Source organism: Hyla sarda, chromosome 3 (assembly GCF_029499605.1).
Source record: "Hyla sarda isolate aHylSar1 chromosome 3, aHylSar1.hap1, whole genome shotgun sequence".
In the NCBI taxonomy this organism is placed as follows: domain Eukaryota; kingdom Metazoa; phylum Chordata; class Amphibia; order Anura; family Hylidae; genus Hyla; species Hyla sarda.
This window is the reverse complement of record NC_079191.1, coordinates 429,844,787-429,869,952: the sequence shown is the minus strand read 5'-3', so window position 1 is coordinate 429,869,952 and position 25,166 is coordinate 429,844,787. Positions and strand designations below refer to the sequence as shown.

The window sequence follows — 25,166 nt, the reverse complement described above, 5'->3', positions numbered from 1 at the left end:
TCCGTAACACCTAATATGTTTGTGCTGCAGGTTTTGCCCTGAAGAGTTTTGGCTGGAAGAGATCATCATGATGTCCTGGGCCAGATAAGAAAGAAAAGAAATAGAGAACGACACTGATCAGTGAAGTCGATATTTGTGAGAGTCGCTGCATATAGCAGTAATGTAATCTACACAAGAAACATATAAAAACTAATAATTTGGTAGGGGTGCCCTGCGAAAAAAAAAATTCTGAGGGGTGCCCTGAGCCCAAATTGGGGAGGGGCGCAATTTTCTGATCTTGCCTCGGTTGCGAAAGGAGCTAGCTACAGCTCTGCATATACAGAATGCTACAGACAAAGCTTACAAAATGTAATATCTAAACTGGAAGAGAACAATTGTTCCAATGACTTTCCGCTCAAAGTTGTATCAGATTGGACCCGGACTCAAAATTTATTTACTCGTAGCAGCAGGAAGCGTGAGGCCTGAATGGATCAAATATACAAAGGTATTATAGAGAATACACGACTCTTCCTGGGGAAACAGAGCGGCGGCCTGTCATGTGCAGCTGCAGTCATAGTTTATAGGATGCAAACAGTAACAACTACTATGGCCTAGGGCAGTAGTCTCCAACCTGCGGACCTCCAGATGTTGCCAAAGTACAACTCCCAGCATGCCCGGACAGCCGTTGGCTGTCCGGGCATGCTGGGAGTTGTAGTTTGGCAACATCTGGAGGTCCACAGGTTGAAGACCAATGGCCTAGGGCAAGCTTAGGCAACGTTCGGCACTGCAGATGTTTTGGACTACATCTCCCATGATGCACTTACAGCCAAAGTGCTGACAAAGCATCATGGGAGATGTAGTCCAAAATATCTGCAGTGCCGAAGGATGCCTATGCCTGGCCTAGTGTATTGTCCCACTACCTGTGTTTCAGCTACCATCGCTAAGAGATTGTCGTGTGGAACCTTCTGCAAACTACACCAATGGCTTATTGTGAGTTGACTTGCAAGACAGTTTTTTGTGAGTTGCACTACATTAAAACACGAGTGAAAGTATAGTGTAAGGGTTCAAATTTGCATAACTGTTGAATCAGATGAATGATGCCTTGGTCATGTGATGTTACCTAGCCTATGGCTGTGGGAAAAGTCCCTAGTCTAGCTTCTTCTTCCAGGAAAGGGATATATCCTTAACCAGATAAGTCTTGCTCATTGTGTGAGCATCTAGTTGAGTGTTTCCCATCCAATGTGCCTCCAGCTGTTGTAAAACAGGAGTTGTAGTTTTGTAACAGCTGGAGGAACACTGGTTAGAAAATACTCAATGAGATGCTCACATAGAAGGGTGACAGAGGGGTGTGGGGGGGGGGGGACAGAGGACACTGTAAGAGGGAGACAGAGGGGTGGGGGGGGACAAAGGACACTGTAAGGGGGAGACAGAGGGGTGTGGGCTGAAGGGTGTGGGGGAGACAAAGGATCTGTAAGTGGGAGTCATAGGGGTGTAGAAGTACAATGTGTAGTAGTATTATATTCAGGGGCACAGTGTGTGGCAATATATTGTCAAGGAGCAGAGTGTGTAGCAGTATTCATCGGAACAGTGTATGGCAGTATTGTATTCAGGGGTGCAGTGTGTGGAGCTGTTGTTTTAAAGTGTACCCATCAGATCCAAAAAAATATATATTTTTTTAAATATCACTCAGTACCTAATCCTGACCATGTGCATTTTATGTGTCTAGCACCTTTATTTTTTTTTTTTATTACACTTTTAATTTAGCTCACTAGTCTGAATTCCTCTCAAAGGGAGGGGGCGTGGCCTCACTGTGCAGGTCTCCGCCCCTTCCCTCAGTATACTGTCTGCTCACATCTCCCCTAGCATTAACAAAACTACAACTCCCAGCTTGTCCTCACTGACAGTAGCCGGACACAAGATGACAGTGGGAGGATTTTTCCTCCAGTTCTGAGCTCTGCACTCACAGCTGTCAATCAAGGAAGTGTGTCCATGACATAGGTGATGACGCATGGACACAGCAGGACTAGTATGTGTCCAAGCAGACAGTTGTTTGACTGGCTTTTTCAGTATGAAATACTGAAAATGTTCTAATGAAAGCAAATGCAAAACCTATTGGTTATACATGTTTTACAACATATAAAAAGCTTTTGTATCTAACAGTGCCTATTTAAAGGGGTACTCCACCCCTATACATCTTATCCCCTATCCAAAGGATAGAGGATAAGATGTCTGATTGCGGGGGTCCCGCTGCTGGGGACCCCCGCAATATTCCATGCGGCACCCACCTGTTTCTTGTCAGGCCGTCATGGGGGCAGAGTCGTGACGTCACAGACTTCCATTCCCGTGGTCGTGACCCAGACCCTCCAAGCGCTTCCGGACAAGAAACAGGTGGGTGCCGCATGCAATATTGCGGGGGTCCCCAGCGGCGGGACCCCCGCGATCAGACATCTTATCCCCTATCCTTTGGATAGGGGATAAGATGTCTAGGGGTGGAATACCCCTTTAAGGGAGAACAGTGTGAGCTACTATAAGGAGTTTGTCTTGGTACAGAGGATTGGGATCAGCAGAGAAACATCGTGGTCTGGACCAAATCACCTGTGAGTCACTGTCATTGTGTATATCAGTGATGGAGCAACAATGGGTAAAATAACAACTCCCAGCAAACCTTCCCATTACTCATGGTGACTTGTAAAGGTAATTTTGTGTGGCGTGCTTCACCACGGCATCGGCCACTTCAAGTCGGGAACCTGCTGTTAAAAATTTGAACCCCGCCCCTGATTCCTACACAACGTACATAGGAAGATGGTGTAGTTATCGGCAGGGACCTATGGGGGAGCTGCTGCGGTGTTGGAATCCACAATGTTTAAAGAGTATTTGTCATGATCTTGTTAAATGTTATAATCCTCCTAGTTCACTGCCCCCATCATGATAAAATGGGGGAAATGTGCTCTGGACAAATAGGGGGACACCTAGTGGCAGATTTTTTAAACCCAAATAAAAAATAGAAAACTTCATTTTTTTTTTTTTTAAACAAAGTACATTAAAGGGGTACTCCGGCGCTTAGACATCTTATCCCCTATCCAAAGGATAGGGGATAAGATGCCTGATCGCTGGGGACCCCCGTGATCTTGCACGCTGCACCCTGTTAAAATCAGTCCCCGGAGCGTGTTCGCTCCGAATCTGATTACTGTCGATTACTGATTACTCTCAATGCCAGCCTATGGGAGGGGGCGTGACAGCTGCCACGCCCCCTCCCATAGGCTTGCATTGAGGGGGCGGACCGTGAAGTCACACGGGGGGCGGAGCCGTGATGTCACAATGCTCCGGCCCTGTGACAGCTGCCACGCCCCCTCCCATAGGCTTGCATTGATTGGGCGGACCGTGAAGTCACACGGGGGGCGGAGCCGTGATGTCACAATGCTCCGGCCCTGTGACAGCTGCCACGCCCCCTCCCATAGGCTTACATTGAGGGGGCGGACCGTGAAGTCACACGGGGGGTGGAGCCGTGATGTCACAATGCTCCGGCCCTGTGACAGCTGTCACGCCCCCTCCCATAGGCTTACATTGAGGGGGCGGAGCGTGAAGTCACACTGGGGCGGAGCCGTGACATCACAATGCTCCGGCCCCGTGATCGACAGTAATCAGACCCAGAGTGAACACGCTCCGGGGACTGATTTTAACGGTGTGCGATGTGCAAGATCACGGTGGTCCCCAGCGGCGGGACCCCCACAATCAGGCATCTTATCCCCTTTAAAAAGATTTTTTATTTACCATAAGGAGTGGAATAGCAAAAATTAGTTTTAATAAGAGTGCCCATTTAAAGGAGTACTCCAGGAAGGGGGGGATGACACCAACCCTAGCTACACCACTGGATCTAGGGGCAAAAAAAAAAAACCTCTCTGGGTCTGTATGTGACATGGCCATAGTGGGGCACCCTGCAATGAGGACCACCATTAGAACTTTGATGGCCCTATACAACAAGTTTGGTCAAGGTGTAGGGGGTCAAAGACCACCAGCCACACGCTTCTCTTTCCGCCCTGTGTTTGAGTTCGGGATGACAGCCCCATAGACCTACATTGCAAATCTATTCAGGTCATGTGATGATGGGCCGGGCGCAAAGCAGCGCGAAGACAATTCTCACATGCAGCGGTCTTGATTTGACATGGCATGCAAAGGGTTAATCTACCCGGAGAGGAGAAACTCCACAATTTCAGAATTGCATGTTTTGTTTTGTTTTTTATCACTTTACATCCCAGAAAAAAAATAATTTATAAAGTTTGATCTATGGCAAATTAGTACCAATAAAAAAATACAGATTATGGTGCAATAAAATGAGCTAAAAAAAGAAAGAAAAAAAAAACCCAGGTGGAAACATGAAAAAAAGTTATGGGGGTCGGAACAGGGCAATTTTAAGTATATATACAGTGACCCCCTGACCTACGATGGCCCCGACATACGATCATTTTAACATACGATGCTTTTGTATGTCGGGGCCATCGCATAAACGGCTATTTGGCAGCGCAGACTGCTTCAGCTGCCACCGGATAGCCGTTTACGGTGCCCCGTGAGGTCCGCTGACGATCACTTACCTGTCCTCGGGGCTCCGTGTGGTCCGCTGACGATCACTTACCTGTCCTCGGGGCTCCGGCGCGTCCTCTTCGGGATCCCTGCATCGTCGGCGCTCTCCATCGTCGTCATCACGTCGCCGCGCACGCCGTCCCGTCATCCAATAGGAGCGGCGTGCGTAATGACGGCGACGGAGAGCGCGGATGCCGGGGAAGCAGAGGCCTTGCCGGAGCGTCGAGGACACCTTGGGGACGCGGCGACAGCGATGGAAGGCGACATCCAGGACAGCGGTGATGAGCGGTGACGGTCCGGACCGGCGGGGACACGTGAGTATAACCTCCAATACCAGTGGTCTTCAACCTGCGGACCTCCAGATGTTGCAAAACTACAACTCCCAGCATGCCCGGACAGCCGTTGGCTGTCCGGGCATGCTGGGTGTTGTAGTTTTGCAACATCTGGAGGTCCGCAGGTTGTAAACCACTGTCCTATACTTTACATTGCACGGATCCCTCAACATACAATTGTCCATTTGGAACGGATTACCATCGTATGTTGAGGGATCACTGTATATATATATATATATATATATATATATATATATATATATAGTTTGTTTTTTAACTAGCAAATCCTAAAGAAAATTAAAAAAAGTGAAATAGTAAAAAGAATAATATTAATTATTATAATAAAATGATAATAAAATAATAAAAATATATATACTGGGTATCACTGTCACCGTACTAACCTGAAGAATTAATAACACCTGTCAGTTTGACCGCACATTCAACGGTGAAGAAATAAGAAAACAAAAAACAAACTCTAAATTTTGCATTTCTTAATTATTATTATTATTATTTTTTATTTTTTTTAAGTTTTTTTTTTTTAAAGGTTTTTGGGATATTTTATGGGGGGGAAAAAAGAGTGATGTCATGATAAGGGGATAATTTTAAAGACTTTTGGATATTAGGAGGGGAGAAAAACAAACAAAACAAAAAAGCATAAATAAAACTTGTCCCGGTGGTTAAAGGGTTAAGCAGCTGTTCTCTCCATCCTCTGGCCCACACCCTGGCCCGTTACTCGCACACTGTCCACGTGAACTCTCATTATGCCCTTATATGGTAAATGGGCGTGGTATCGGTCGCGCTTCCCTTACGTTGATTGGCTGACTGCGCCACTCAATGACATAGGGGGTAGCGCGCCCCACAGCCGCATCACCCTCGCCCCCCTCTTGTTTATAGATTTGGTACAAACCTTTCTCCTATTTTGTTGGTACGTTAGATAACATAGACGGTGTGGGCGTGGTTTACTACTGTAACACCGCCTCCCCTCTCCAGCACGTCACGGATCTGGGCGTGGCTGCGTGCCGTCCTGCCTGTCAGTGTGGGCGTGTCCTCTTGCGCTGTGGTGTGATCGGTGAAGTCGGAGGCGGCAGTGCGCAGTGTCCGGGGCTCAGTACAGCGCTTACACCGCAGCCATGGGGAATAAGGTGGCCCGGGAGGACTTCGAGTGGGTGTACAGCGACCAGCCGCACGCTGACCGCCGGAAGGAGATCCTGGGTAAGTGGAGTCATGTGCTGGGTATAACGGGGGTGGGAGGGAGGGGGACCCGGCATCATGTATACCGCATATGGCCGCGTCCTTACACATCTAGCCGTTATCTATGAGGGCGAAATAGTGGGTTTCATGTTGCAACCAATCAGGTACCTGCTTTCATTTTGGTTGGATCTTAAAAGCTAGAACGTGATTGGTTCCAGTGGACCATGCAAGTACGCTTGGTTCGGATTGGTTCCAGCGCATCGTAGACGTAAAAGAGCTTGATTCTGATTGGATGCAGTGGATCATACAAGGTTAACAGCTTGGTTCTGATTGGATGTAGTCCACCATAGACATAAAAGAGCTTGATTCTGATTGGTTCCAGTGGACCATACAAGTACGCTTGGTTCTGATTGGTTTCCCTTCCCCCCATTAAATAATAAGAGCTTGATTCTGATTGCAATAGTCCATTCGAGTATAAGAACTTGGTTCTGATTGGATGCAGTGGTTCATACAAGGGTAACAGCTTGCTTCTGATTGGTTTCCCTGCCCCAATAAAGAATAAGAGCTTGATTCTGATTGGTTGCAGCGGACCGTAGATGTGAAAGAGCTTGATTCTGATTACAATAGTCCATTCGAGTATCAGAGCTTGATTCTGATTGGTTGCAGTGGATCATACAAGGGTTAACAGCTTAGTTCTGATCGGTTTCCCTGCCCCATTAAAGAATGAGAGCTTGATTCTGGTTGGTTGCAGTGAAACATAAACTGAAAGCTTGGTTCTGATTGGGCGCAGTCCACCATGGACATGGGGCTGTCCGGGCATGCTGGGAGTTGTAGTCTTGCAACAGCTGGAGGCGCTTGGTTGAAGGGGTTTATAGACATTTAGGAGCTGGAATCTGCTTTCATGGGGCTACTCTTAATTGTAGAACTTTTTCAGAGAACTTGTTCCAGTGTTTCCCCAACCAGTTTGTCTCCAGCTGTTGCAAAACTACAACTCCCAGCATGCCCGGACAGCCTTCGGCTGTCCGGGCATGCTGGGAGTTGTAGTTTTGCAACAGTTGGAGACAAACTACTGAGATCAATTGCTCCTATAGACCATATGGTGTGGAACTTCTAAAGGGCACTCGCCCTGCATTTAGGCCCCTTCAGCTGCTGCAAAACTACAACTCCCAGCATGTCCTGTCAATCTATGGCTTACTGGCTGTTGCAAAACTACACCGCTAAAGGCTGTCAGGACATGCTGGGAGTTGTAGTTCTGCAACTATTGCTGCACTATGGCATTGTCTATGCTGGGAAAAACTATGAAAAACTTAAATACATATAAGGGGATTCTCATTGTTGCCCATAGCAACCAATCCCCATCTGACTTTCATTTCACCAGTGCAGTATGAAACGCTGTTTGGTTGCTATGGGCAACAGAGTATCTTTGTCTCACTCACTATTGCAGAGCTTCAATAGCCAGCATGACCGGACAGCCGCACCCTGGGAGTTGTAGTCTCTCAACAGCTGGGGGCCCAGCATCATTCTCCACCCCCCCACGCATCAGCCTTACGCAGAGTTTCCTGGTGTTTTTGGGTCACACATATGTATGAGGCCTCTCATCTGATAGCGAACAGGTTCTGTACGTTTCGCCCGCCTCCATATCTCCATCAGATCAGCGTATACACCCGGGGCCGGCCCGCCCTCTGCGCACCGTGCGATGGCAGGGTAGATAAGAGAAGGAAAGCTCGGGAGGATTATGGACGCTCACACCCAGGTAGAGTACACACGTGTGCCGCCATATGGTACCCATGGTGCTGCTGCTGCGTCTCCTCTTGGAAGCTCTCCTCCTCCAGGGAGCGCTGGTTTCCAGGCCTGGCTGAGAATATCCCTTGCCCCAGGGGATGGTATCTGAGGTTCCAGGTGATACGTTTCCTGACAGAGACACAAGGTTTATTGTAGAGTCTGATACAACAAGTCTGCACCGGCAGGAGACGTACACATTCTTCTCATGGGTGGAAAGAAAGTCACTGACTAAAGCTCCTGACGGGAGATCAGTCAGCGGAAGAGACATTACTGCATAACTAGCCAGGAGCCTGGGCCACTACCCCGGGGATGGACATTACTCCAATGAATTAAAGGGGTATTCCAGGAAAGACTACTTATATCAGGGCTGTGGAGTCGGACGAAATTTTGGGTACCTGGAGTCGGCAAACAATGCACCGACTCCGACTCCTACTAAATTTAGATTGGAATAAAAAAAAAAGCAAGTTTAAATGTCCCAATTCACAAAAAGTTATAATTAATGACTTCTCTACTGTAAGAATAAAGACCAATGCATGCAGTGCCTCACGTAACCGCAAAACGAACGCATTAAGTGACTGTGAAGAAGCTTTTCATGTGCTTTACTATATGGCACGCAACGCACAATTAGGAGCGGCAATACTTATACTTTCCATATTGTTGTGTTCTGCTGTTACAGGGAACCCATGGGTAACCAAGCCTCTCACTGATAAGGGGTTAAGGAAATATGTTTTTTGCAGGACTAGAGACACTTGTATAAGTGGAGGGTCAATAGTTCAAGACTGAAGCTGTAAACCATTGGAAAAACTGCTGCCATTCAGCTAAGGCTATAAAAACTTGTAAACTCCATTGTTAGCTTAAAGGGGTACTCCGCACCTATCCAAAGGATAGGGGATAAGATGTCAGATCGCCAGGGTCCCGCTGCTGGGGACCCCCGGGATTGCCGCTGCGGCACCGCGCTATCATTACTGCACAGAGCGAGTTTGCTTTGTGCGTAATGACGGGCGATACAGGGTTTGGAGCACCGTTACGTCATGGCTCTGCCCCTCGTGATGTCACGGCCAGCCCCCTCAATACAAGTCTATGGGAGGGGGCGTGGCGGTCTTCACGCCCCCTGCCATAGACTTGCATTAAGGGGGCGGGCCGTGATGTCACGAGGGGCGGAGCTATGACATTACGCTGCTCCGTCCACTGTATCGCTCTGTGTAGTAATGAAAGCGCGGTGCAGCAGCGGTGATCCCGGGGGTCGCCAGCAGCCGGACCCCGGGGATAAGATGTCTAGGGGCGGAGTACCCCTTTAAACTTTAAACATGACTATGGGATTCTACTAGGGAAATCATGTTCTATAATAAATGCCCCTTCCTGGAATCTCCCACTGCCCTATCTTCAGCAGAAGATCAGCACACAAACTGTCCAATACAGTAGACTGTTTAACTTTCTGGAGCCAGTTGATCTAAAAAAAAAATAAAAAAAATTCCCTGGAATACCGTTTAACCACTTGAAGATCGGTGTTTCCCAGCCAGTGTGCCTCCAGCTGTTGCAAAACTACAACTCCCATTGAAGTTATTCATAAAAGGTTTTTCCCTGCATAGACAATGCCACAGTGCAGCACTATTTGCAAAACTATAACTCCCAGCATGTCCTGACGGCCTATAAAGTTGGAGTTCTGCAACATCCAGTGAACCATAGAATGGCAGGACATGATGGGAGTTGTAGTTTTGCAACAGCTGAAGGGGCTCTGACGAGTAGGGGCCTAAATGCAGGGGGAGTGCCTTTTTAGAAGTTGCCCACTATATGTTCTATCGGAGCGCATGATCTCAGTAGTGTGCCTCCAGCTGTTGCAACACTACAACTCCCAGCATGCCCGGACAGCCTTTGGCTGTCCGGGCATGCTGGGAGTTGTAGTGTTGCAACAGCTGGAGCCAAACTGGTTGGTGAAACACGGGAATAGCGCCATACAACCAGATTCCAGCTCTTAAATGTCTATAAACCACTTCAACCAATCAGAACCAAGCTCTGACTAGAGCAGTGTTTAACCTGTGGCTCTCCAGTCATTGTTAAACTACAACTCCCATCATGCCCTGACTTCGGAATTTGGCGACAGGTACACTCTTATGAGTCTTATCAGGATAGGGGAGAACTCAGGATAGGGGAGAACTATCTGATGGTGGAAAGGTCGGAGCGCTGGATATCCCTGTGGTCAGCCTTGGCTGTCCGGGTATGCTGGGAGTTGTAGTTTTGCAACAGCTGGAGGCACCCTGGTTGGGAACCATTGGGTTAAAGGAAGTGGTTAGAATAAGATGGTTACTACTAGAGTTGGGCGAACTTACAGTAAATTGTCCTGTAGCGAACCTCGCAGCTCGGCTGTTGATTACTTTAGTCTGCGTGAATTAGTTCAGCTTTCCAAGGGCTCCAGTTGCTTGGAAAAGTTGGATACGGACCTAGGAGACCTAAGACTGTCATCCTGGACTTTTCCAGGCAACCAGAGCCCTTGGAAAGCTGAACTAATTTACGCAGGATAAAGTAATCATCAGCCGAGCTGTGAGGTTCGCTACGAGCCAAGTTTGCAAAACTCTAGTTACTTCCTTCTTGACACAGCACCACACCTGTCTCTGTCTGGTATTGCAGCTCAGTGTAGGGGCAGAGCTGCAATATGGCATGTAACCCTTGTGTACAACGCGTTCTATAGACATCTTTTTCTAATTCTGGACGAGCGGCTGATTCAGTCATTCATCTCATTTGAAAACTCTACAGTCACCCCCCCCCCCTGGCCTCACGTGGCTGATAACATAGAACAATAGATTGCATTCATCTGTCCGGGGTGTGTAGAGTAGACCGCAGGGCTATGTCCTGTGTATATGGGGCTGTGCTTCCTGTCCATCACTGGTCATGACCGCATGCTCCGCTTCCTCTGACTACCCCCCCCCCCCCCCTTCTTGGGTTACCGGGTTTGGGTCACTTCTTCCTCTTTCACAGCATTACATACGTTTCCTTGAGTCGCGTTGTCATTCCTCATGGTCTCAGGTGTCTCTATAGTAAGTGCCCAACACGCTCACCATTACACAGTATACACTATATACACCTGAGCGATATAACCACTATTGCTGAAGGTCTGCAGTGACCTCCGGTGAAGATGATGGTGGGAACAGGGGTGTAGCTATAGAGGTAGCAGTTGCACTGGGGGCCTGGTGCCTAAGGGGGTCCCAAAACACATCTGCCCATAAGGGACCAGTATTTTAATTGGCATATGGGGCCCTGTTGCAGATTTTGCATCAGGGCCCAGAAGCTACAAGCTACGTCTCTGGGTGGGAATTTATCATTCTGTGTTAAAAAAAAGTTTTTGTACCCCCCCATTGTCCTGGGTGTACGTCATATGCTCCCCCACATTTATTATTCTTCTTTAACAGCTAAATAGTGAAGACCAATTAAACCCCTAGATATAAGTTTCTCCAGCTAATTTGACCTCCAAAGCTCGGTCAAACACTAGATCAGGACCCCCCCCCCCCCCCCCTCATAGCTCTGTCAGTCAGATAAATGCACCCCTTCCCCTGGACTGCAGTTTGGGGGGCACATTAATAGGGTACATACGGGTGGGGATGCGAGGCGGTGCCGCCTCCTGGCTGGTGGGGGTGCGGGGCAGTGCCGCCTCCTGGCTGGTGGGGGTGCGGGGCGGTGCCGCCTCCTGGCTGGTGGGGGTGCGGGGCGGTGCCGCCTCCTGGCTGGTGGGGGTGCGGGGCGGTGCCGCCTCCTGGCTGGTGGGGGTGCGGGGCGGTGCCGCCTTCCGTCTGGTGGGGGTGAGCGGCGGTTTGGCCTCCCGTCTGGTGGGGGTGCGCGGCGGATTTGGCCTCCTGTCTGGTGGGGGTGCGCGGCGGATTTGGCCTCCTGTCTGGTGGGGGTGCGCGGCGGATTTGGCCTCCTGTCTGGTGGGGGTGCGCGGCGGATTTGGCCTCCTGGCTGGTGGGGGTGCGCGGCGGTTTGGCCTCCTGTGTGGTGGGGGTGCGCGGCGGTTTGGCCTCCTGTCTGGTGGGGGTGCGCGGCGGCTTGGCCTCCTGTCTGGTGGGGGGTGCGGGGCGGTTTGGCCTCCTGTCTGGTGGGGGGTGCGGGGCGGTTTGGCCTCCTGTCTGGTGGGGGGTGCGGGGCGGTTTGGCCTCCTGTCTGGTGGGGGGTGCGGGGCGGTTTTGGCCTCCTGGCTGGTGGGGGTGCGCGGCGGATTTGGCCTCCTGTCTGGTGGGGGTGCGCGGCGGATTTGGCCTCCTGTCTGGTGGGGGGTGCGGGGCGGTTTGGCCTCCTGTCTGGTGGGGGTGCGCGGCGGCTTGGCCTCCTGTCTGGTGGGGGTGCGGGGCAGCCTACCTACATACCATTGCCGGCACTTATGTTGCACATTTTGTTCACTGCTTCGCCCTGTTGCTCTCCATTGTTCCGGCTCCAGTCATACATTAATATGTAATGATGTAGATGTCATCTCTCTCCTGTTCCTTCCTATTCCCCAGATACAGGAGAATATTTCTCAGCTGCTCCCCTCCCCCCTCCCTTTGATGACACCTGGGGGTCTCCATAGCATTACATACACCGGCATATATACATGATATATACATGTTCAGTGTCTGTATTCTACTTAAGCTTTTATGCTGCAGATATTTGCATTTGACCTGAAATAGTCTGCGAGGATGACGGAGGAATTACAGACTAGCGCCAAATAATTATATCGTAGACCTGAGGCTGCTGCTAGAACGCGGGGTATACGAGGCTTAAAATAAACTCTACCGTCCACCCATGATGGGGGCCACAGGTTGGAAAACACTTAGATCCATGTTTCCCAACCAGGGTGCCTCCAGCTGTTGCAAAACTACAACTCCCAGCATGCCCGGACAGCCAAAGGCTGTCCAGGCTTGCTGGGAGTTGTAGTTTTGCAACATCTGGAGGCACCCTGGTTGGGAAACACTGAGCTACACATTGAATATCATTGTTGGCTTTATTCTGGTACAATGACTTGTAGCCTTGGCGGCAGGCCTGGGCAATCTTGGCAGGAGACCGCCGGGTCTAGAGTCTGGTTTAGTTGGCTACTTAATGTTCAAAGTCTACACAAGGTCTGTGCTAACTTAAAGGGGTATTCCAGGAAAAAAAAAAAAAAAAAAAAAATATATATATATATATATATCCATATCCCAACTGGCTCCAGAAAGTTAAAGGGGTACTCTGGTGAAAACCTTTTTTCTTTTAAATCAACTGGTGGCAGAAAGTTAAACATATTTGTAAATTACTTCTATTAAGAAATCTTAATCCTTCCTGTACTTATTAGCTGCTGAATACTACAGAGGAAATTCTTTTCTTTTTGGAATGCTCTCTGATGACATCACGAGCACAGTTCTCTCTGATGATGATGTTATAATAATAACACTTTATTTATTGTTGTCCTTAGTGGGATTTGAACCCAAGTCCCCAGCACTGCAAGGCAGCAGTGCTAACCACTGAGCCACCATGCTGCCCTTAGCATACATCTGCTATGCACGGTTGCTAAAATGGACAGAGATGTCAGCAGAGAGCACTGTGCTCGTGATGTCATCAGTGTTCCAAAAAGAAAGGAATTTCCTCTGCAGCATTCAGCAGCTAATAAGTACTGGAAGGATTAAGATTTTTTAATAGAAGTAATTTACAAATATGTTTAACTTTCTGCCACCAGTTAAACATATTTGTAAATTTAGAGTACCCCTCTAAAACGATTTGTACATTACTTCTATAAAAAAAAAAAAAAAAAAAAAATCTTGATCCTTCCAGTAGTTATAAGCTGTTGAAGTTGAGTTCTTTTCTATCTGACCACATTGCTCTCTGCTGACACCTCTGTCTCAGGAACTGTCCAGAGCAAATCCCCATATGAAACCTCTCCTGCTCTGGACAGTTCCTGAGACAGACAGAGGTGTCAGCAGAGAGCACTGTGGTCAGACAGAAAAGAACAACTCAACTTCAGCAGCTGATAAGTACTGGAAAGATTAAGATTTTTTTTTAATAGAAGTAATTTGCAAATCTGTTTAACTCTCTGGCACCAGTTGATGGGGGGGGGGGGAACTGCTGCGAGTTATGCTACCATTGATTTATGTTTTTTTTTTTTTACTGGAATACCCCTATTACTAGCAGTGGGTTTCACGCTGCTGGAAACCTGCTGTGAGTTACACTACCATTGATTTGAATGGGTCCACAATAGTGTCGGATTTGCGGACTGTCCGCGGACCCATTTAAATCAATGGTAGTGTAACTCCAGCAGTTTTTTTTTTTTTTAAATCAGCTAGTGCCAGTAAGTTAAACAGATTTGTAAATTACTTCTATTAAAAAATCTGTGGAGATATCAGCAGAGAGCACTGTGCTAGTGATGTCAGGCTTGTCAGCAGAGAGCACTGTGTTCCAAAAAGAAAAGAATTTCCTCTGTAGTATTCAGCAGATAATAAGTACTGGAAGGATTAAGATTTTTTTTAATAGAAGTAATTTACAAATCTCAAAGAGAAGATGTGATATTCGGCACTGCTCCTATTGGCAAGGCTGGATTGTACGGCGGGCGTGTGACTAGCACAAACCGATAGAGATATGGTGGTGCTCTGACGTAGTAGCAAAGTTCAAATCTTCAATACAGTAGAGAATAGAATAACATCGGCACTCACCGGTCTTCTCTTTAAAAAGGCTTCTTTATTGATACATACTCACAACATGAAATGCAGTAAGGGAGAGGGACCCGTACAGGGGGGGTACATAGTACGTAGTACCCCCCTGCACGGGTCCCTCTCCCTTACTGCATTTCATGTTGTGAGTATGTATCAATAAAGAAGCCTTTTTAAAGAGTAGACCGGTGAGTGCCGATGTTATTCTATTCTCTATTGTATTGATAATTTACAAATCTGTTTAATTTTCTGGCGCCAGTTGATTTAAAAAATAAAAATAAAATGTCCACCGGAGTAACCCTTTAATCTCTCTTATTGTATTCCCATTTTCTCCCCAGCTAAGTATCCCGAGATAAAGACGCTCATGAAACCCAACTCTAACCTCATCTGGATTGTCACCCTGATGGCTTTCACTCAGTTTCTGGCCTTTTACCTGGTGAAGGACCTAGAATGGAAGTGGCTGATGTTTTGGACTTACGTTTTCGGGAGCTGCATCAGCCATTCCATGACCCTGGCCATCCATGAGATTTCCCACAATTGCGCCTTCGGAAACAGCAAGGCCATGTGGAACCGGTGTTTTGGGATGTTTGCCAACTTGCCTCTTGGTCTTCCTTACTCCATCTCCTTCAAGAGGTACCACATGGACCACCATCGTTACTTGGGCGGGGACGGCATTGACGTGGACATCCCCACCGATTTCGAGGGCTGGTTTTTTTGCACTCCGTTGAGGAAGCTGGTGTGGATCATCCTGCAGCCCCTCTTCTACACCATCCGGCCCATTTGTATCAACCCCAAACCCGTCTCCCAGCTGGAAATCATCAACCTGTTTGTGCAGTTTTCCTTTGACGCTTTGATTTACCATTTCTTGGGTGTGAAGTCTGTGGTTTACATGCTGGTGGGATCTATCCTGGGCCTCGGCCTCCACCCTATATCGGGGCACTTTATCGCTGAACATTACATGTTCCTGAAGGGCCACGAGACCTACTCCTACTATGGGCCACTGAACTACCTGACGTTCAATGTCGGCTACCACAACGAACATCACGACTTCCCCAGTATTCCGGGAAAGAACCTGCCTCTGGTAAGATTCACATATTTTTCCTTCAGTTTCCTGTTACTATTTAAAGCAATGAAGTATTTAACCCACGATGGACACGTGACTGCCGCCCATGTATGTAGCATCGGGTGTTATCTGCAGATCTTGGGTTTTTCCGTCCTGTGAACGTTTTCTGAGTAATAATCTGCAGCCTCATCTCCCTCCTCTCTCCCTCCAGTTACTGTTTTACACTAAATAGATTTTTTTGTGGCTGTGAAGGTTTTTAAACATTGCTGTAATCCATTGGCTGCTGTAGATGGAATAGAGGTAGGCCTTTTTGGGTACAAATGTTCATTATTTTGGTAGAATTCCATGCAGACTGCATTGTCGTCAGTGAGAAGGGCACAGCTCTGCGCCTTCCTAGTGCCAGTTGATCATGGCGGTGGCTTTTTTTTTTGGGGGTGACTGAGGTTTGCGCAAATGTAGAGGGAGACTACAGGTATATCATTAAAGGGGTATTCCCCTGGAATTTTTTTTTTTTCTTTTTTTAATTTCTTTATTTTTTTTAACTGGTGCCAGCAAGTTAAAGCAGATTTGTAACTTCTATTTAAAAATATTAACCCTTCCAGTACTTATCAGCTGCTGTATGCTCCACAGGAAGTTCTTTTCTTTTTGAATTTCCTTTCTGTCTGACCACAGTGCTCTCTGCTGACACCTCTGTCCATGTCAGGAACTGTCCAGAGCAGGAGAGGTTTGCTCTGGGGATTTGCTCCTACTCTGGACAGTTCCTGACATGGACAGAGGTGTCAGCAGAGAGCACTGAGGTCAGACAGAAAGGAAATTCAAAAAGAAAAGAACTTCCTCTGAAACATACAGCAGCTGATAAGTACTGGAAGGGTTAATATTTTTAAATAGAAGTAAGTAAAAAATCGGTATAAGTTTCTGGCACCAGTTGATTTATAAAAAAAAAAAAAAAAAATACAAATAAAAAAGTTTTCCAGTGGAGTGCCCCTTTAAACAGAAAGTTTTGGTGTGTCTCCAAACGTGCCCCCTTCCCATACACTTTCGTTGAGGGGGCGGCCGTGAATACGGAAGCCCGCACCCAGCGTCTGAAACATTGAGTTCCGGACGCTGGGGAGCGGAGTAACCCTTTAATGGGGGAACTCCATTCCTCAGCGTTTGGAACAAATTGTTCCGAACGCTGGAGTTGGGAGCTCTTGACATCATAGCCCCACCCCCCCATAGTGTTACGTCCCGCCCCCTCAATGCAAGTCTATGGGTCACGCCCCCTCCCATAGACTTACATTGAGGGGGCAGGGCTATGACATCACGAGCTTCCGGCTTCTGAGTTCGGAACAGTTTGTTCCAAACGCTGAGCAGCGGGGTACCCCATTTAAAAGGGTTGTCCAGCCAAAACTAACTAGTTAGCTGATCTTTGGAACAGGACCCAGCCTCTCATTTCTGTGGAAGAACCGAAGAGACCTGAGTACAGCACTTGGGCATCTCCTGCGTTCCCATAGGCTTGCATTGAGGGGGCGGGGCGTAACACTATGAGGGGGTGGGGCTATGATGTCACGAGCTCCCAACTCCAGCGTTGCCACTTTTCCCCTGTCATGTGGATACGGCTGGACAACCCCTTTTAATGCACATTCTGGGCCCCATTCTGGAGAATGCGGAGGGTCTCAGAGGTTGGACCCCCCCCCCCCCCCACAATAAGACACTTCTCCCCTATCCGCAGGATAAGAGATAAGCTTTATACTAGTGGAGTACCCATTTATATGTCAACCAGTCCTGAGTTTTTCCTGTTGCTGCTGGAGGTGACTGTATTAGGCCTGCTCACAGTTTTCTGTCCCATCCCCCGTTATTTTGCACACTACATCCTCTGGGATCAGAACTTCTGGTTCAGAATTTCTGGGAAGGTCTATAGACATGACTAGTGAAACCCAAATAAAAAGCAGATAGAAATAAATAGGATAGTAGGTATGTAGCACAATAAAAACTACTGTAATACCCCCTATGTAAGTAAAGCCTGTTAGTAAGAAATAGACTCGCAACTAACCATAAAACCAAAAGGTAAAGCAACGGAGTCACTGAATATTGGTAAAACCAGAACAATTTTATTGGTATGCATTAAAAACCAAACACATTATGGAAAAGACGAAAAAAAATGCGGCCTCACCGGACACCCTGCATGAATGGGATGATAATCATGGGACATACCTCATGCTAAGTATTAATAAGCACCAGCATCCTGTGTGCATTGATGCGTGACAAGTGCCGTGTGCTAGTGGTAACAGATCATAACAAAAAGGTGCAAAATGCGAGAATATACAATACAAGGAATGATACCTACAAAACCAAATGGTAAATGATGCAATGCAGGGGCCGGGATGACGCCACGTGGCGTCATCCCGGCCCCTGCATTGCATCATTTACCATTTGGTTTTGTAGGTATCATTCCTTGTATTGTATACTCTTTGCACCTGTTTGTTGTGATCTGTTACCGCCAGCACACGGCACTTTACTTGTCACTAGAGATGATCGAATTTACAGTAAATTCGATTCGTCACGAACTTCTCGGCTCGGCAGTTGATGACTTATCCTGCGTAAATTAGTTCAGCTTTCAGGTGCTCCGGTGGGCTGGAAAAGGTGGATACAGTCCTAGGAGACTCTTTCCTAGGACTGCATCCACCTTTTCCAGCCCACGGGAGCACCTGAAAGCTGAACTAATTTACGCAGGATAAGTCATCAACTGCTGAGCCGAGAAGTTCGTGACGAATCAAATTTACTGTAAATTCGCTCATCTCTACTTGTCACGCACTTTCATGCATCTGTGCACACAGGATGCTGCTGATTATTAAAGGGGTAGTCCAGTGCTGAAAAACTTATCCCCTATCCTAAGGATAGGGGATAGGTTTCAGGTCGTGGGGGGGTCCGACTGCTGGGACCCCCCGCGATCTCCTGTAGGGGGCCCCGGCTTGCTGGCCAGATAGCGGGTGTCGACCACCGTACGAAGTGGCAGCTGACACGCCCTCTCAATACTGCGCTATGGTATAGCCGGAGATTGCTGAAGGCAGCGCTCCTGCTCTGCCATAGAGTTGTATTGAAAGGGCGTGTCAGCCGCCGCTTCGTGTGGTGGTCAACACGCCCCCTTCCCGAGGGCTGCCGGGGCCACATACAGGAGATCGCGGGGGGCCCCAGTGGTAGGACCCCCCACGACCTGAAACCTATCCCCTATCCTTAGGATAGGGGATACGTTTTTCAGCACTGTATATCTCCTTTAATACTTAGCATGAGGTATGTCCCACGATTATCAGCCCATTCATGAAGGGTATGTGTGTATATATATATAAAATATGTGTGTGTGTGTATATATATATATATATATATATATATATATATATATATATATATATATATATATATATATATATATATTTTTTTTTTTATTATATATATTTTATGTATAGGTCTATGTCTTTGGTTTTTAATGCACACCAATAACATTGTTCTGGTTTTACCAATATTCAGTGACTCCATTGCTTTGCTTTTTGGTTTTTATAGACCTCACTAGTGGTGGAGATGAGTAGTAAAAGACCTGAATTGTCTCCAGGCTGTGATTTACATCTCCGCAGTTTATAGCCCCAGGCAGCGCCATGTTTGGCCCTCATCCCAGGCATAATGGTGTCCCACCCAACGCTGTGTTAGACGCTTGTACACGACTGGACGTCAACCGCAGCTGTATGAGAGTGTGGAGCTCCGCTGCCTGCCGTGACCGTGTTCTCGCGCACAGCTGGAGAGATCCCAGGGCCCATCCAGGTGAACATCAGGTGTCCAACACCCAGATATCAGATGGGCACCGTGCCTGGGGATTAGAGGAAATTACACCTCCTGCTTTATTACTCATCAGAACAGCAGCTACGTCCATGACGTCTCTGTATTCCCAGGGGGTTACACTCATACATATCAAAACATGAGAACGTCAGGGAGCAGTCAACCTAGAGATGAGTGATACAAGTAAATACTGTGTCTCATGTGGATTGACCGAGGGGCGTGGCTCAGATGAGGGGTGGGGCTTAACAAGCTTTGTGTCCTAATGCAGAGGGGGGAGGCTCCTGCTGCAGCTAGACACAAAGGATCCCAACCTCATCCCCGGTGTTATAATTACCTGTTCCCGGGATCCGCGATCCTTCTGGCTCCTGCGCTGTTGCTGTCCGCTGTGCTGCGCTGCACTGCGTAATGACGAGTGATGTCCCCAACACGACGTCACAGTCAGTACGCACAGTGACAGCGCAGGACGTCGACGGAGCCAGAAGGATCGCGGACCCCCGGGAACAGGTAATTATAACACCGGGGATGGGGGGAGGCAATGAGGCAGCGGCGGTATGTGGGGGGAGGCGATGGGGCAGCGGCGGCGGTATGTGGGCAGAGGATGGGGGGGGGGGGAGGCGATGGGGCAGCTGTGGTGGTTAGACTCAGGACAGGCAGGGGGAGAGAAGCGGGTGGCGGTCTCTGGCCCCGCAAAAGCCGCTGCAGTTCATTGATTTAAAGCGCCCGCTTTAAATCATTGATCTGCAACGGCTTCTTCCCCGCCAGGGGGGGTTGAAATAGCCGATAACTTATATCGATATTTCGGTATAAGTTATCGGCCTGAAAGGTGACAGATTATCGGTATCGGCCCTAAAAAAAATCGATATTGGTCGATCCCTACATCTTATCCCCTATCCTTTGTATAGGGAATAAGATGTCTAAAGCCTGAATATCCAGGGATAGAAACACAGAACTAATTTATTCGAAAACAGCGCCACCCCTCTCCTCAGGTTATGTGCGCTATTGCTGCCCAGTTCCATTAAAGTGAATGGAGCCGTGTTGTAATACCACACACAACCTGAGGACAGGGGTGGCGTTGTTTTTGGAAAAAATTCTGTTTCTATCCCTGGATAACCCCTTTGAATATTTGGAACAATTTTTACACATCTCTGCCAAAAGGTGTTAATCTGCCGAGTTAAACATTGTGCCAAAATATCCATGTCATGTGAACTGCGGAATAGATGCCGTACTAACAGGGAACAGGATCTGTCGGAACTGGCATGGAAAATATATCGGGAACAAAGTCATGTTCACTGAGGTGTAGGTGCTGGAGAATCAGGCTCTATGTATACACCCAAGGGACAAGGGTGCCTCCAGCGGTTACGAAACTACAACTCCCAGCATGCCCAAAGGCTGGTCTAGACAGTAGGTGTCAAACCTGCAACCCCCCAGTTGTAGCAAAACTACAACTCCTAGCATGCCCGGACAGCCGAAGGCTGTCCGGGCATGCTGGGAGTTGTAGTTTTGCTACAACTGCAGGCTTGCAGGTACCTACTGTCTAGACCAGCCTTTGGGCATGCTGGGAGTTGTAGTTTTGCTACAACTGCAGGCTTGCAGGTACCTACTGTCTAGACCAGCCTTTGGGCATGCTGGGAGTTGTAGTTTTGGCAACAGCTGGATGCACACAGGTTGAGAAACGAGGGTCTAGGAGTTCAATGCACGCACAGTGTCTTGAACAGCGTTACTGACTAGCCGCGCCTGCGCTGCCATCCTCATTGGTGGCACATGCGCAAACAAAGCCACGCTGTGACTCTGGGCTATAAAGTTTCATACAGAGGCGTTTTAGACCAGGGTCACAGCAGACCCTCATTTCCCCCCCCCCCCCCCCCCCCGGCAATACCTCTTCCACACTTAAATGCAGAAGAAACATTTATTTTGGGGGGAGAATAATTAATAATAAAAATTATAATAATAATAATAAAAAAATAATAAAAATAATTAAAAAATAATATAAATAATAAATATATAATATAAATCATAAAAAAATATATAATATAAATAATAATAAAGAAATATATAATAAAAAAAATATATATAATAAAAATAATAATAAAAATAATAATAAAAAAAATACTATAAATGAGAATTAGTATTATTAGTATTATTTATTTTGGCATTGGGAGAACAACCCCTGGTAGGCTATGGGGGCGGTGATGAGAGATGGAGCTAGAAATAGAGGAAAAGAGACTGTAATTCAGTAGGCTTGGTCTCCATCTATCATAATGAAAGGGTCCAATCAGAATTGGTGGCATTCACTGACAACAAGCAGGGATTGTGAAAATAATATATATTTTAATTATAAATGTAATCATGTTATAAAGCCTCTGATTAAGTGCCAGTGTTTTCCAGCCTTCGGCTGTCTGGGCATGTTATGAGTTGTAGATTTGCAACAGCTGAAGCCCCCCCCCCCCCCCAGTTGGCAAACCCTGTTCTATACGTTTGCTTCATTCTTAATGTACCTATTTTTTATTTATTTTTTTATTAATCCAGGTGCGGAAGATCGCGGCGGAATACTACGACCCTCTGCCGCAGTACACCTCCTGGGTGAAGGTTCTCTACGACTTCATCATGGACGATTCGCTCAGCCCCTATTCCCGTGTGAAGAGGGAACTGAAAGGAGAGATCAAACAGGACTGATTCCCCCGAAGCCTCTAGGACATATTTTTACTTCAGCCCTCAGGGGTCCCATGCGCTTTTTTGTTTATTTTTAAGTCTTGGGAATACGGAGTCTGCATTACAAGGACACCCCACCCCCAACACATAGACGCTCCTAATGAGATCAGGGAGGGTTTTTTGTTTTTTTCCCCTTGTAATTTAGACTTGGTTGTCATAGAGTTAAAGCTTGACTATTCCCCATAGCGTCTAATATGGATGACAGCCCGTGACCTCTCTGAGGGGGGCATTATATTATCCGCTTCATAGTCGAAATGTCTGCGCGTTTTCTGGAAAAGAGCGATAACCGCGGGACAGAGGCTCCCGCCAACCGCAGATGTGTCGTATCATTTCAGATTGTTCTCATGTCGACCTCCCCTGCGTATCCTCCATAGGTGTTTTAGAATCATATACAGTGACCCCCCGACATACGATGGCCCCGACATACGATCATCTCAGAGGCCATCACATGTTGAAGGCAGCATCAACATATAATGCTTTTATATGTCGGGGCCATCGCATAAAAGGCTATCCGGCAGCGCAGACTGCTTCAGCTGCCGCAGGATAGCCTTTTAAAGGGGTACTCCGATGGAAAACTTTATTTTTATTTGTTTTTAAATCAACTGGTGCCAGAAAGTTAAACAGATTTGTAAATTACTTTTATTAAAAAATCTTAATCCTTCCAGTACTTATTAGCTGCTGAATACTACAGAGGAAATGGTTTTCTTTCTGGAACACAGAGCTCTCTGCTAACATCACAAACACACTCTCTGCTGACATCGTGAGCACAGAGCTCTCTGCTGACATCGTGACTACAGTGCTCTCTGCTGACACCTCTGTCCATTTTAGGAACTGTCCAGAGCAGCATATGTTTGCTATGGGGATTTTCTCCTACTCTGGACAGTCCTTAAAATGGACAGAGATGTCAGCAGAGAGCACTGTGCTCGTGATGTCAGCAGAGAGCTCTGTGTTCCAAAAAGAAAAGAATTTCCTCTGTAGTATTCAGCAGCTATTAAGTACTGGAAGGATTAAGATTTTTTTTTTTAATAGAAGTCATTTACAAATCTGTTTAAATTTCTGGCACCAGTTGATTTTAAAAAGTTTTTTTTCCCACCGGAGTACCCCTTTAATGTGCTCCGGCGAGTGTCGCTCACTTGTCCCCACCGCTCCAGACCGTCCTCTTCAGGCTCCGCTGCATGGCCGTCGCTCTACTTCGTCATCATCACGTCTCCGCGCACGCCGTCCCGTCATATATTAGGTGCGGCAACGTGATGACGGTGATGGAGAGCGACGATCCAGGGCAGCGGTGACGGTCCGGAGCGGCGGGGACACGTGAGTATAACTTATTCTTGCACGGATCCCTCAGCATACGATTAATTCACGTAACGATGGAACCAATTACCATTGTATGTTGCGGGATCACTGTATAGGTTTATTAGAATTAGACTGTCTGTGAAAGGTCGTCTGAGCCACGCTTATGCATCCCCCCCCCCCATGTGTGTATATATGGACAGAACTGTATAGGACATGTATTAGGATGACTAGGTAGGAGGCCGTGTAGGTGCAGCCTAATGGTGGAAGGGTATTTTTTATAGAGAGGAAATATTTTATTTTCCTATAATACGGACCAATATGTCTAGTTTTGAAACACAGTGAGAACCGCTGATCTAGACCCTAGTTTTTTTTGTTTTGTTTGGATAACAGCTATCTTTTTATATTATCATGCCCGCTCAGCTAAGCTGAGCATGTATGTATTTTCTATGGGTTGAATGCCACCGGCTTTGGTACCACTTTATTCAAAAGGCAAAGTCCAACATATGCCCATTCCCCCTCTATCCCGACCTGCTCTTGGGGTAGAGTCGGGAGGCCGCCATACACTTTAGAATTGGGGACATTTATCTAATACAGTATTTCCAAACCGGGATGCCTCCAGCTGTTGCGAAACAACTCCCAGCATGCCCAAAGGCTGCTCTAGACCATAGTTGTCAAACCTGCAACCCTCCAGCTGTTGCAAAACTTCAACTCCCAGCATGCCCGGACAGCCTTTGGCTGTCCGGGCATGCTGGGAGTTGTAGTTGTGCAACAGCTGGAGGCACCCCAGTTGGGAGGCGTGTATTGACCGTTTGAAGTGCTAGAAAATAGAGCTAACTTCTTTAAAAAAAAAAAAAAAACACCCCTGTCCTCAGGTTGTGTGCGGTATCACAACTAGGTTCCAAACGCTTTAGTAGAGCTGCGCTGCAATACCGCACCCAACCTGAGAAGCAGGGGTGGCGCTATTTTTAAAGAATTCAGCTGTTTTCAAAATTCCGAATCAACTTCAACTTATGGGTCCATTTCCCACCTACCCCAGGCAACCCTCATAAGTCAGGTTCAATATTTAATAGGATTTTCTTATTACTAATTCCTTTCTTGTACAGTTGCTATAAAAAAAAAAAAAAAAAAAAAAAAAAAAAATATATATATATATATATATGTTAATTAATATATATTAGTTAATTAAAATATATATATTAGTTAATATATATAAATTAATATATTTTATTAATTAATATATATTAATTAATATAATAATTGAAATAAATATATATATTAATTGAAATATATATTGAGATAGATATATATTTCAATTAAAATATATATATATATATATTAAAAAATATATATATTTTTTTTTATTAAATTAATAAATATGAAATGAGTAAATGCAGCAGCACACCAATGTAGTGAAAAACGGTATGGAGGTTTATTCACCCAAAGTCATGCGACGTTTCGGCCGTCCAATTACAGCCGAATGAAAAAAAAAAAAAAATAGATATATATATATATATATATATATATCTATCTATATAATATTAAAAAAAAAAAATATATATATATATATATATATATATATATATATATATATATATATATATATATATATATATATATATATATATATATATATTCCTTTAAACACTCCGCTGCTTTCATCATAAAACAAAGTGCCCCCCCTTCTTTCCTCTCCTATATTATGTATGTACTGTGTCCTTGACCGGAGGCACTCCACGTGTGCAGCTTTCACTCCACCAGGCCTAGTTATCTTATCAGTCAAGTGAAGAA

General features: G+C 46.6%; 1 protein-coding gene across 1 annotated transcript; it reads left to right on the top strand.

Annotated features, from left to right (window-relative positions):
* Nucleotides 1–5,739: 5,739 nt before the first annotated feature.
* On the top strand, nt 5,740–23,687 carry DEGS1 (delta 4-desaturase, sphingolipid 1). The gene is made up of 3 exons (XM_056563422.1): nt 5,740–6,101; nt 14,845–15,587; nt 21,903–23,687. Exons 1-3 carry the CDS (start codon nt 6,020–6,022, stop codon nt 22,047–22,049), a joined length of 972 nt encoding a protein of 323 aa, XP_056419397.1. The 5' UTR covers nt 5,740–6,019; the 3' UTR covers nt 22,050–23,687.
* Nucleotides 23,688–25,166: the final 1,479 nt, after the last annotated feature.